The sequence below is a fragment of the Brienomyrus brachyistius genome, chromosome 1, assembly GCF_023856365.1.
Source record: "Brienomyrus brachyistius isolate T26 chromosome 1, BBRACH_0.4, whole genome shotgun sequence".
Classification (NCBI taxonomy): Eukaryota; Metazoa; Chordata; class Actinopteri; order Osteoglossiformes; family Mormyridae; genus Brienomyrus; species Brienomyrus brachyistius.
In genome coordinates this window covers 24,186,689-24,199,627 of record NC_064533.1, presented here as the reverse complement: position 1 = coordinate 24,199,627, position 12,939 = coordinate 24,186,689, and the positions used below count along the sequence as shown (strand labels likewise).

The 12,939-nt window shown below is 43.2% G+C and overlaps 1 protein-coding gene across 3 annotated transcripts in view; it reads left to right on the top strand.

Moving 5' to 3' along the window:
• Positions 1-8,204, top strand: part of LOC125704951 (CTD small phosphatase-like protein) — a 42,952-nt gene extending 34,748 nt beyond the window's left edge. For 2 of the 3 annotated variants that reach the window (XM_048971144.1, XM_048971136.1), the window contains 4 exons: positions 1,371-1,427; positions 2,265-2,357; positions 5,707-5,892; positions 7,068-8,204. In XM_048971144.1, the coding sequence (XP_048827101.1) occupies positions 1,371-1,427; positions 2,265-2,357; positions 5,707-5,892; positions 7,068-7,193 (462 nt within the window). In that variant the 3' untranslated portion in view covers positions 7,194-8,204. Of the gene's footprint in view, positions 1-1,370; positions 1,428-2,264; positions 2,358-2,459; positions 2,560-5,706; positions 5,893-7,067 lie in introns of those variants that run through there. The other variant, XM_048971155.1, reaches the window with a different exon arrangement.
• The last annotated feature ends 4,735 nt before the right edge of the window (positions 8,205-12,939 follow it).

The following is a 12,939-nucleotide window of genomic DNA, read 5'->3' as shown; positions in this document are numbered from 1 at the left end:
GTACAGGGATTGTTCTGCTGAGGACTGGAAGTCATTTTCTGTGATTAATCTCCTTTCTGATTGTTTGGGGCATCAGGAAAAAAGATTGTCCTGAGAAGAAAAGGTGAGCGCTACCATCAGTCCTGTGTCATGCCAGCAGTAAAGCATCCTGAGACCATTCATGTGTGGGGTTGCTTCTCAGCCAAGGCAGTGGTCTCACTCACAATTTTGCCTAAGAACACAGCCATGAATAAAGAATGATACCAAAACATCCTCCAAGAACAACTTCTCCCAACCGTCCAAGAACAGTTACATGACGAACATGCCTTTGATGGAGCACCATACCATACGGCAAAAGTGATAACTATGTGGCTCGGGGAACAAAACATAGACATTTTGGGTCCATGGCCAGGAAACTCCTCAGACCTTAATCCCATTGGGAACTTGTGGTCAATCCTCAAGAGGCTCGTGGACAAACAAAAACCCACAAAGTCCGACCAACTCCAAACATTGATTATGCAAGAATGGGCTGCCATCAGTCAGGATTTAGCCCAGGACTTCATTGACAGCAGTCAGGGCGAATTGCAGAGGTCTTGAAAAAGAAGGGCCAATACTGCAAATATTGACTCTTTGCATAAACTTAATGTTCATGTTAATTGTCAATAAAAGCCCTTGACACTTATGAAATGCTTGTAACTACACTTCAGTAAACCATAGAAACATCTGACAAAAAGATCTACAAACACTGAAGCAGCAGACTGAAAACCAATGAAAACCAATACTTGTGTCATTCTCAAAACTTTTGACCATGACTGTAGTGTTTCTTCTGCTGTCCAACTGGCTGAAATAATTTGTCTAAAGCAGATAAATGTTTAAAATGCATGTATTATTTATAAAAATTTTGTGCAGTGGTTGTATGATCAAGAAGAGGTTGCCATAGTTACCAGGGTGCAAGCTCACTGGGTGAAATGTATTTTTAATACCTGCGCACTGCTAACTTCTGCCAAAAGCTCAGCACTCACCCAGGTAGGATGCTGAAAAACCTGAAGCCTTGTTTCTGTTTACCATAGAAAATCAGAGCATTGCCTGCCCTTGAACTTTCTGGAACTCTTTATTTCTTAACACACCTTAATACTGCCCTGATCGCCCTCTTTCTGCTGAAGTGGCACCGAGGTGAAGCTGTGTTGAGGTTCAGGCCAGCAGGTTTGCCAGTAAAATGAGTAGTGTGGTGTGGAGGTCAGTGAAATGGTGAGCTCACTAGTTCGGCGGGGGGGGGGGGGGGGATGTTTGTCATTAAGATGAGAAGTCTGGAATGTGCATGTTGGGTGAGACGGTCAACAATAGGGCAAGGACATTAATTTATCAGACTTGATTTTTTTTTTTGTTTGCAGCCTATTAGCAATGCCGATTTCATCGTCCCTGTGGAGATCGATGGCACGGTTCACCAGGTATGGTGCTGAAAACTTTCCATAGAAGGTGCCGGAAGGATGGGCTGAGATGGATTCAGCGGCTCCTATTTTTCTCAGTTTCATGAAAATCATTTTTTATTTGTTTTCCCTTTCCACCCTCAGTCCTTTGGTGTCTTTGCAGGCCTTTCTGATAAGCATGTAACATTTTGCTGTGTGATAACCTCTCAGTAACTGTCAACAGCAAACATATGGATGATGTAGAGGCAAAATCCCACAGGTCCCTGCCTGTTTTGCTTGAATGGTTTATGTCTGTAGCACTTCGAGCCAAACAGCACATCAAGTGTATTTGGGTTTATTTACCTTAAATACCCTTTGCTATTAGGATATTGTGACATGGCTGTTGTAGGAGTAACTTTTATCATGTCCTACTATGGATTACCTATCTATTGTCACATCAGATGTTGATCTTCAACAAGGAGCGGACAGCAGCTTGAACTGTCAAACCTGTAGGCCAAGGAGCAGAAGATCTCTTCATAGGTGGAAGAGGACTATTCTTCCGCTTATCTGAAACGCCCTCCAGTGGCCAATGAGGAAAAAGCAGAAAGGCTGTGACCAGGTTCAAGTAATCCAGGATAGGCTCCGTGTGCTCAGGTTGGCCTATGCTTGATTACTTGCACTCGGGGGCAGTCACAGGCTTCGGAGTGAAGAAAAGGAGCAGAGCGGTAAAAAGGAATAAGATCAGATTTGTGCACCCTGAAGTGGCTGCTGCCATTTTCTGGGCTTGTCCTGACCTCTTACAGTTATTACAGAATACTCACCAACTTTAGGCTGCGCCGCATCACCTCACAGCGTCCTCCAGCCTTTCTCCCGTTGCAGGTCTACGTGCTGAAGCGGCCACACGTGGATCAGTACCTGCAGAAGATGGGTGAGCTCTTCGAGTGCGTGCTCTTCACGGCCAGCCTAGCCAAGGTGCGTCCCAATCAGCTGGGTCACATGCTCACAGACGATGCATTGTCAGGGTCATGTTTATGGGAAAAGAATCTTAATATTTAGTATTGTTGCACCCCCCAGGTCGACAAATGCAGACCAGGGAACTCCCCAATCCCTCTGACAATTCGAACACTTGAGCCCACCCAACATGCCCAAATACCCACCCCAGAATGGCATCCAGGTACAATGCCATGCCAAAGTATTTCTGATTCCTTCTACTGTGTCTCATCTCCAAACAAAATTAGTGTAATACAAAGGACAAGATAGGAAGGAAAAAAAATTCACCAGCACCAATATCACCCATCTGACAGAGTAATTACCACTGTTAGGGTTATCTTCTTCTGAAGATATGCTGGAAACTAACCAGTCTCTGAACACAGAACAACACAGACAGCTGTGATGACTTTTTACTTGCTGCATGGGAAGCCCAGTCCTGACCTCGAGGTGTCCGCCTCTCAGTCGAACTCAGCCAACTTCGAAAGAGGAACTCCCCTCGCAGTGTCTTTTATGGAGGTACACAAACAAGATATGCAAATAACATTCAACATTGTTTATCACCATGTATGGGGTGGAAATATTCAAGCGACAGTTCTTAAGAAGGGTTATTGCTAAATTAAGATCAGCTGCTGCAGGGTGTAATTTCTAAGAAATGGCATCTAGCAAAATGACAATAAAAAAGTACATATTTCTCTAACAACCACCTCAGCGACTAAATCAACCAATGAATCAAATCTAAATTATAATTGGCTAAATTCAACGAGACTCACCCAAGCATGATTGCTGCCTGCCCTGTTGAACGTACCCATGACTCAAATAGACTCATTCTAGCAATGTAGAGTTTTGTGGGTCTCTAGAAGCAGCACACCATGCCTCAGTCAAAAGAACCTACTGTAAACCTGAGAAAGAATTGTAGTGAAATATATCAGTCAGAAAAGGGAAAGAAAGTACTTTCCAAGACTGTTAGGCCCCAACACACTACCATGAGAGCCATCGTCTCCAAACAGAAAAACTTGGAACAGGGGCAAATCCGCCCCGCAGTGGCCGACCTTGCAGAATTTCTCCAAGAATGCATATAAGACTCATGAGGGAAGCTACAGCAGGCCCCAGATGAACATCTAAGGAACTGCAGACCTCTGTCATGTCGGTTAATGTCTGTGTTCATGATTCCATGGTTAGAATGATTCAGGGGAAATAAATGGCGCCCATGAGAGAGCTGCAAGGCAGAATCCACTGCCAAACAAGAGGATCATGAAGGCTCCTCTAACACCTGCCAGAAAAACAATTTATTACTCTCAACACTTTTGTGAGAATAATAGTTGATCCTTTATTGATTGCCATGGGGAAATTTTCTTTATGCCTCCCCCTAACCTGCTATCTGTATGTGAGAGCAAGTTGGCTGCAAAAGGCAGCCACCTATAGCAGGACTCAGGGAGATAGGAATTAAGGGCCTTGCTCAAGGACCCACGGACATCATGAGGCTGCGCTCAAACCAGCAACCTTCTGATCACAGGAACAGAGGCTTAGCTCACTGAGCCACACACAATGTTTTGAATGTTCTATAGATTAATGAGTCAAAAGTGGAATTATTTGGAAGGTATGGATCCTGCTACATCTGGCATAAAGCTAACACAGCTTTCCTCACAAAGAACATCACACCCACAGCCAGACATGGTGCGATGGTGTGGGGATGCTTTTCTGCTTTGGGACCTGGGCGATTCAGCTGCCTACCAGGAAGTACTGAAGGACAATGTCCAGATATCAGTCTGTGGCCTGCAGCTCAAGCACAACTTGGGTTATGCAGCAGGACACCGATCTGAACATGCAAGTTCACCTCTGAGTGCACGGTTTTGGAGGGTCCTGCTAGACAAAGTGCGGAATTCAATCCCATTGAGATGTTGATGCAGAACCTACAATGGGCAGTTCTTAATCAAAAACCCTCCAGTGTAGCTGAATTACAACAATTCTGTAGAGAAGAGTGGGCCAAAATTTCTCCACAGCAAAGCCAATGACTGATCTACTCTTACTGCAAGCGTTTGATTGCAGTTGTCGCTGCTAAATACACAACTAAATATTAAGTTTAGGTGGTAATGACTTTGTCATATGGGTGATGGTGAAATACTTTCCTTCAGTAAGTCAAATGGTCAGTTTAAATCTGTATTTTGTGTTTACTCTGGTTGTCCATTGTATTTTGTTAAATTTGTTTGGCGATCACACAATCAAGTGCTACGGATAAGCAAAAGCAGGAATTAGCAAAGTACTTTGTCACTGCACTGAAACTCCAACCTTCCTGTTTGGTGTCATATTCTCCTCAGTTTTCTTTTTCTCTATCTTTGTGATGGGCGTGACCACTCACCTGTTGTTGCCCCAGTCTGAGGACACCCGGTCTCTATAATCCTAAATTCAGGACCTGCCCCTATCCACAGAAGTCTAAATAAACTCCAAATCACAAGTCAGAGGGACACTATCCGATTTCCTGTGAGGGTTTTGTCATTGACTACGCTATTATAAAACGATAAAGCCATCGATCTTCCACGAATGGTTATCTGCACAGGGCACAGAGTTACGAGGTTCCTGGAGCATATCCTAGGCAGCACAGGGCACAGGGTCACGGGGTTCATGGAGCATATCCCAGGCAGCACAGGGTCATGGGGTTCATGGAGCATATCCCAGGCAGCACAGGGCACAGGGTCATGGGGTTTATGGAGCATAACTACAGGCAGCATAGGGCACAGGGTCATAGGGTTCATGGAGCATATCCCAGGTAGCACAGGACACAGGGTCACAGGGTTCATGGAGCATATCCCAGGCAGCACAGGGTCACGGGGTTCATGGAGCATATCCCAGGCAGCACAGAGCACAGGGTCATGGGGTTCATGGAGCATATCTCAGGCAGCACAGGGCACAGGGTCATAGGGTTCATGGAGCATATCCCAGGCAGCACAGGGCACAGGGTCACAGGGTTCCTGGAGCATATCCCAGGCAGCGCAGGTATGCAGCTCATCTAGGGTGGGATGCCAGTCCATTGCTGGGCACACAAACTTTATGATCTATTTTGAGATGAAAAATTTGCCCAACTGTATGTGTTTGGGCTGTGAAAAGAAACCAGAGTTCCCACTCACTGCAGTCAGACAGCTGAAACCTGATCTGTGAAGCCTGTTCAACAGAGTAATAGTGTTTCTTATCCCTGCAATAGTGGTTATGGATGTGAGCTGTAGATAAAACAAATACAGCTATAGTTGTTTTTATAGTAGTATTTTTTTCTGGAGGTACAGTTTTGATCAGATTTCATTGCCTGTAACCCAGGTCATCCTGTCACGCTCTGCTTCAGTACGCAGATCCAGTAGCAGACCTGTTGGATAAGTGGGGCGTGTTCCGGGCTCGGCTGTTCCGAGAGTCCTGCGTCTTTCACCGCGGCAACTATGTGAAGGACCTCAGTCGCTTAGGAAGGGAACTCAGTAGTGTCATTATAGTAGACAACTCACCGGCTTCCTACATCTTCCACCCTGAAAATGCAGTAAGTCCTGTGTATTTGTCCTAACCCCCCCCCAATTTGATTGTCCTTTGAATGTTTTCTTCTATTTCCATAGGCTTACATTTGTGCATAGAGAATACTTAGATTTTGAAGAAAAATTATGCATCAGCTAGCCTAATCAATCTAATATAGGCCTAAATAAACAACCGTGAATGGAAGTTATGTCTTCATTCGATTCTAGGACGCTAAATATCTGGTTACATACAGCATGCAATCCTTAGCTGTGTTAACGTTTTAGGAAAATCACTAGCAAACTGGGCACTTCATTTTGGGCCATTAACTGTCACCCTATTGCACCAAATCCCATTGAAAATGCTCTCTAGCTAAAATGATTATGTTTTAAATGTAAAATACTTGCACAGTGAGCCAGAATCCAGTGCTTTTTCTTCCTTCCCCCAGGGCACACAAAGCCTTCATTTTAAACGGAACCAAAACAAACTGAATATCATTTCCCTAAAAGTCAACCCTGTATGACACAAACGTAAATAATTATTCAGCTGCTTTTGCAACCTGGGCTAAGGTGTCACTTTTTAAGAATTATTAGTACAGAGTTTTATTGGGATTAAAGAGTCGGATTGCTGAGTCGGACCTTTTAAAGCGTTCGCATTGCCAGTTTGGCAGTAACAAACCTTTCGAAGTAGTGTGTTGTGAAAACAAACCCTGAAGAGGTCTGCATGATTTTGCTGTTTCCTACTGCTAGAGCAGCAGATAACATCTACAAATCTTATTAGCGCAATAAGAAGGTCTAATGGATTATCATCTTTTCTGCAAGAGAGACTTTGGGATTGTCGGCTTCTCATCTCTCATCCTTTACTTAGGCAGCGATGTGTCAGACAGTCGCGCGACAGCTCTTACGCAGCTTAATCAAAAGCAGCCCAAGTCGCAGCTTCAGCCGGGGGGTGTCATGGGGGTGGGGGGTAAGTTTCCGATGTTGACACCCCCCATAGGCAAGACAGAGTTACTGTTCCTGACGAGTTCAGGGAGACTCATTTTTTTATTCGTGGTAGAGATATTATTGAAAATGTAGATAGAAAATTTACACCTGACTTAATAACGTGTGAAAAGCTGTTGTCACAGACTGGGTATTTAAACGGGCTCTGTCAGAGTACATCTCACACATGCTGTGCTGACCATACAGTACTGTCCTGCTGCTTCAGGTCGCGGTTCAGTCGTGGTTCGACGACATGACAGACACGGAGCTCCTGGACCTGATCCCAGTCTTCGAGGCCCTGAGTGTGGAAGAAGATGTGTGCAGTGCTCTCAGAAGCCTGAGGGGCAGGTAGCACAGCCCATTTCCACACCCCCACCTCAGGTCCAGCGGCAGGGGATGGGAGCGGAGCCTCATTCCCGCTGACTGCCCTCGCAAGAACGCAGTGTTCGGAATCCCATTTCCACACTGCCACCTCAGGTCCAGTGGCGGGAGACGGGAGCGGCGCCTCATTCCCGCTGACTGCCCTCGCAAGAACGCAGTGTTTGGAATCCCATTCCCATGAACTACTGCTGGAAAGTCCCAACGCACGGAAAACACTAACTTTATATTTCTAATTTGGAGGAGTGCAGAATTAAAAACAACTAGATATGTTATTTTATCAAAGACATTTTTTCAAATGTATGCAATCATTTTATATTTACAAAAAAAAATAAAAACCGTACAAAAAGAGAGAAGAAAGGGATAATGCAGAATTATTTTCAGTTGTGTTATTTTAGCTATGCAAAACATAATTTCTTTCTCTTTCCTTTTATCACCGAATAAAGTGCCTTTTCAGATACATTATTATAATGGTATGTTTTGTATACAGCATACTGACAGGGCATTGCTTTAAATTGTGGAGCTGTGTATTAAAACTATTATGCTGATAATTTTCGAAAGCTGTGTATCATCGTCATTATAATGTTTTCTAGTGGCTTACAGGAAACTCTTTCTTGGAATCTGTGATGTGTTTTGTGTTGATTATCATGAGAAAACAAATGAAAACAAGTTTTTGTATATCAGGGTCCTGTTTTATGAAGCAGAATTTTGTCAGCAAAATAACTTCTCAGATTTAAGGTAGTCTGGGCTAAATGTAAGTGAACAAAGATAAAGTCCAAACTGGGGTACCTTAAATCTAATAGGTTATGTAGCTAACCAACAAATCTCACTTCATGATACAGGCCCCAGTGCAGAAGGATGGATAAAAGTTTATAAAAAAGCCAATAAGAAAGATTTAGGGGCATTAAAATGGCAAATGGAGGCTAAGAGACCAGCATAAGATGTGGAGCTCATTGGTCACATTGATTAAAATGTTTACTCTTTAGTTTTCCCTGTTGAAGGAGTTTGTGACTTCCCCCCATAGTTCAGTGGTGCTCAGTGTGGCCAGATCTTAAATGTTGAAGTATCGCACCAGCATCTTAAAATTATCGTATTCTGAGAAAAATTATCGTACACACGCAATTTCCATTCTGACGTTGCTCAGAAAATCTGCTTCAATAACACATATTATCATAGACTGTGAATATTATAGTGTATAATGCAACTTTTACCTACAGAACATTTGTAAAAACCACCTCTGGGCAGAACAGCACCTCTAGCACAGTGAAACTAGGGTCTTTCTCCCATTCATTTCTGTAGGTCTGATGGCGATGTTGCGTGTGCTCATTCTTTGTGTCTTCCGTAACTGCAACTTCGCCATGCAAATCTGTGCTTAAACCGCTCATCAGTTTACTTTGTGCGTCACCACGTGTTACGTTGTGCATTGATTGGCTGTAAAGGCACGTGCTACTACTGTACATAAACAAGCCAATTACAGTATGTCTGCGCAGCCGGATGAAAACAGATCTGTACCTTATCGTGCTAATGAAATAACTTTCATTGGGTAAAATTATCGTACATTATGGGATTTTTTGAATTATTGATCGTACATCGTATAGAGGGTACAATTATCGTACAAATACGATAATTATCGTATGTCTGGCAACACTGGTTGTGCTGAGCTTTTCAAACACACAAAATTTATAAGAAGCAGAAATATCTTAGAATACTTCACACTTTTAAACTCCTACCTTTTTAGTTTTTGTAACTTGCCCTTCATTCTTAGATGTCTGGTCTCTCCCTGATCCCATAAAAGAGAATTAAACCCAAGTATAAGCAGTGGTGTTCTGGTTATTATATTAACAAGGAACAGAGCTGGGTAATTCAGGTCCAGAGAGTACAAATCCAGACCAAGATTTTGTTTCAACCAAGCAGTTGAGCATAAAGAGTCGCAGTCACAGAGTACTCTACTGGTTGGTTGAAACAAAATCCTGGTCTGGACTTATACTCTCTGGATCTGATTTACCCAACTTTGGCAATGAAGTAAGAAGGCTCACTATAATTCATAGATTGCTTGCAAACATCCTTTTTAGATTATGGTGGCCCTGTGGACTGTAGTAGGACTAGGCCAACAATGTGATATTTATCCGTCAGATCTTGCTAAGTGATAAGATACCGAGGAACCAATGTTGAGTAGCGTAGAAACAACACAGCTGGCTTAATCAATTACGTTCCACTTGTTTTCAGAATCATTATTACAACCCCGTTTCCAAAGAAATCAAATGCAAATAAAAACAGAATGCAATGATTTGCAAGTAATATGAACTCATATTTGACTGAAAATAGAACAAAGACAACATATCAAATGTTCAAACTGAAAGTTTTATTGTTTTATCACAAATAAATAGTCAATTTGAATTGGATGCCAGTGAGGGCAACAAAATACTGGAAACGTTGTGTAATGATTAAACAAAAGACCTGGCTGAATATCTGTAACTAATTAGGTTAATTCGCAACAGGTCAGTAAGATGATTGGCTATAAAAAGACCCCCAGATGGGCAGAGTCTCTGTGCAGTGAAGATGGGGAGAGGTTCACCACTCTGTGCAGTGAAGATGGGGAGAGGTTCATCACTCTGTGCAGTGAAGATGGGGAGAGGTTCACCACTCTGTGCAGTGAAGATGGGGAGAGGTTCACCACTCTGTGCAGTGAAGATGGGGAGAGGTTCACCACTCTGTGAAAGACTTTGTGGGCAAATAGCGCAACAATTTAAGAATAATGTTCCTAAATGTAATATTGCAAAGAATTTTTGCTTTTGCTGCATCCACAAATACAAGATAAAACTCTGCCATGCAAAGAAGAAACTGTATCTAAACATGATCCACAAACACCACCAATCTCTCTGGGCTCGAGATCATTTAAGATGGACTGAGGGAAAATGGAAACTGTCCTGTGGTTTGATGAATCCAAATTTCAAATTCTTTGTGGAAATCATGGACCCGACATCCTCTGGGCTAAAGAGAAGGACCATCCAGCTTGTTATCAGCGGACAGTTCAAAAGCCAGCATCTGTGATGATATGGGGATGCATTAGTGCCCATGGCTTGGGTAGCTTGCACATCTGGGAAGGCACCATTAATTCTGAATGACATACACAGGTTTTGGAGCAATTTGTGCTGCCATTCAGGGAAGGCCTTGTGTATTTCACCAAGACACCAAACCACATTCAGGGGAACAGCATGGCTCCGTAGTAGAAGAGTCCAGGTGCCAGACTGGGCTGCCTGCAGTTCAGGCCTTTTCACCCATTGAAAACATTTGGTGCATCATAAAACAAAAATGATGACCCTGAACTGTTGAGCTGCTGGAATCCTATATTAGGCAAGAATGGGACAACATTTCACTTTCAGAGGTCCAGCAAATGGTCTCCTCGGTATCAGTCGTGTTGGCAAAAGCTGATGCCGCACAGCGGTAAACATGCCCCTGTCCCATCCATCCATCCATTTTCCAAACTGCTTATCCTATGGGGTCGCGGGGGGTCCGGAGCCTATCCTGGAATCAATGGGCACGAGGCAGGGAACAACCCAGGATGGGGGGCCAGCCCATCGCAGGGCACACTCACACACCATTCACTCACACATGCACACCTATGGGCAATTCAGCAACTCCAATTAGCCTCAGCATGTTTTTGGACTGTGGGGGGGAAACCGGAGTACCCGGAGGAAACCCCACGACGACACGGGGAGAACATGCAAACTCCGCACACATGTGACCCAGGCGGAGACTCGAACCCGGGTCCCAGAGGTGTGAGGCGACAGTGCTAACCACTGCACCACCATGCCGCCCCTGCCCCTGTCCCAACTTTTAAAAAATGTTGCTGGCATCAACTTCAAATTGAGCACATATTTGTCATAAAACAATAAAATTACTCAGTTCATTTGTTGTCTTTGTTCTATTTTCAACTTACTGTTTATAAGATTTGTAAATCATTGCATTCTGTTTTTATTTACATTTTACACGACATCCCACTTTTTTGTAAACAGGGTTGTACAAACGATACTACGCTTAATATGGAATGGCAAGAAGAAACCATGACTATTAAAATGGGGTACTCATGGCCCTATATTTATAAATGTGACACAATTAAAAATGAGCAATAACACAAGCCTGCAAACAAAGGTTTATCCAATTAACATAACTGTGAAATCACTGGTCACATGAAATTCATATTTCCATGTTTCCATACTGAACGAAGCTTGTTTGCCTTGACTTGACACCTACCACATACTGCTAGGCTATACAGTAAAATCCCGCTATAGTGGACTCGCTTATAACGGAATATCGTCTATAACGGATGAGGTCTGCTGGTTTGAACTGCAGGCAGCCTAGTCTAGCACCTAGACTCTTCTACTACGGAGCCATGCTGTTGTAATATGCACAGAATTTGGTCTGTGCGCCTTTAAGAACATGCAGAAAAAGCATTGGATATAGCGGAATCGCATATAACGGAATTTCGCTTATAACTCTTAACACTTTTAGCTGTAATTTTGTTCGCTGTAAGGGACATGCAGGCTCAGCCTACAAGGTGCGTGGCGTGCCGGTGATATCCAGCGCAGATACGTAGTCGGGATTATTAATAGTCACGCATCTGGTCAGGTAAAGTTGGATTACTACATGTACAATATAATAATCTATACCACAAGTGTGTCTGCTGGGGTGTGCCATGAGTAAATGGTGTCCAGTGGTTATGTTCTGGGCATACAGCAACTCTGGATATAACGGACCCTTAAAGTCCATTATAACGAGATTGTACTGTATAAGAGAAGACCTGTAGACTTATGGGTATATAAGACAGAAATGTGTGTATTGCTTTGTTTAAATACTTCCTACTGTTGCATGTGCTCATAACTTAAAAGGGGTCAGCTGTAATTGTTTTATGCAAAAAATGACCTTTAAAAGTGTCATTTTTCGCGCTCTCCTCTGATACATCCCTACTAATAATCATGTGTTGATGTACACCTATTTGTTAATGATTTAGAAACTTAGCAGGTGAACAGATAGAAACACACGATAGGCCTTCATGCTAGGCCTTCATTCTAGGCCTACAGTTTGTTCGACCAGCAACACATTTGGGTCTATAGCTATATTTTGATTAATTTTAAGATTATTTATAAGCTCCTGGTTAATAACAAAAGAACAAAATGGAAACTTATGTGCCATGGCTTGCAAACATTTCATTTTTGTTGGAGAATCATTTTAGTGTTAATTAAAAATCCATGCATGGCAAGTTGAGCGCAATGGAAATATGATGTATTGGTGATTTCCATCCATCCATTTTCCAAACCGCTTATCCTACTGGGTCGGGGAGCCTATCCTGGAAGCAATGGGCACGAGGCAAGGAACAACCCAGGATGAAGGGCCAGCCCATCGCAGGACACTCACACACCATTCACTCTCACACTCACTCCTAGGGGCAATTTAGTAACTCCAATTAGCCTCAGCATTGTTTTGGACTGTGGTGGGAAACCGGAGTACCCGGAGGAAACCCCACGACGACATGGGGAGAACATGCAAACTCCACACACATGTGACCCAGGCGGAGACCTGAACCCGGGTCCCAGAGGTGTGAGGCAACAATGCTAACAACTGCACCGTATTGGAGATTTATTTAAAAAAAAATCCTTAATGAGTAAAAGATATGCATATTGTCCTATCATGTGTAATTTCAAAATTGAAACACTTTACAG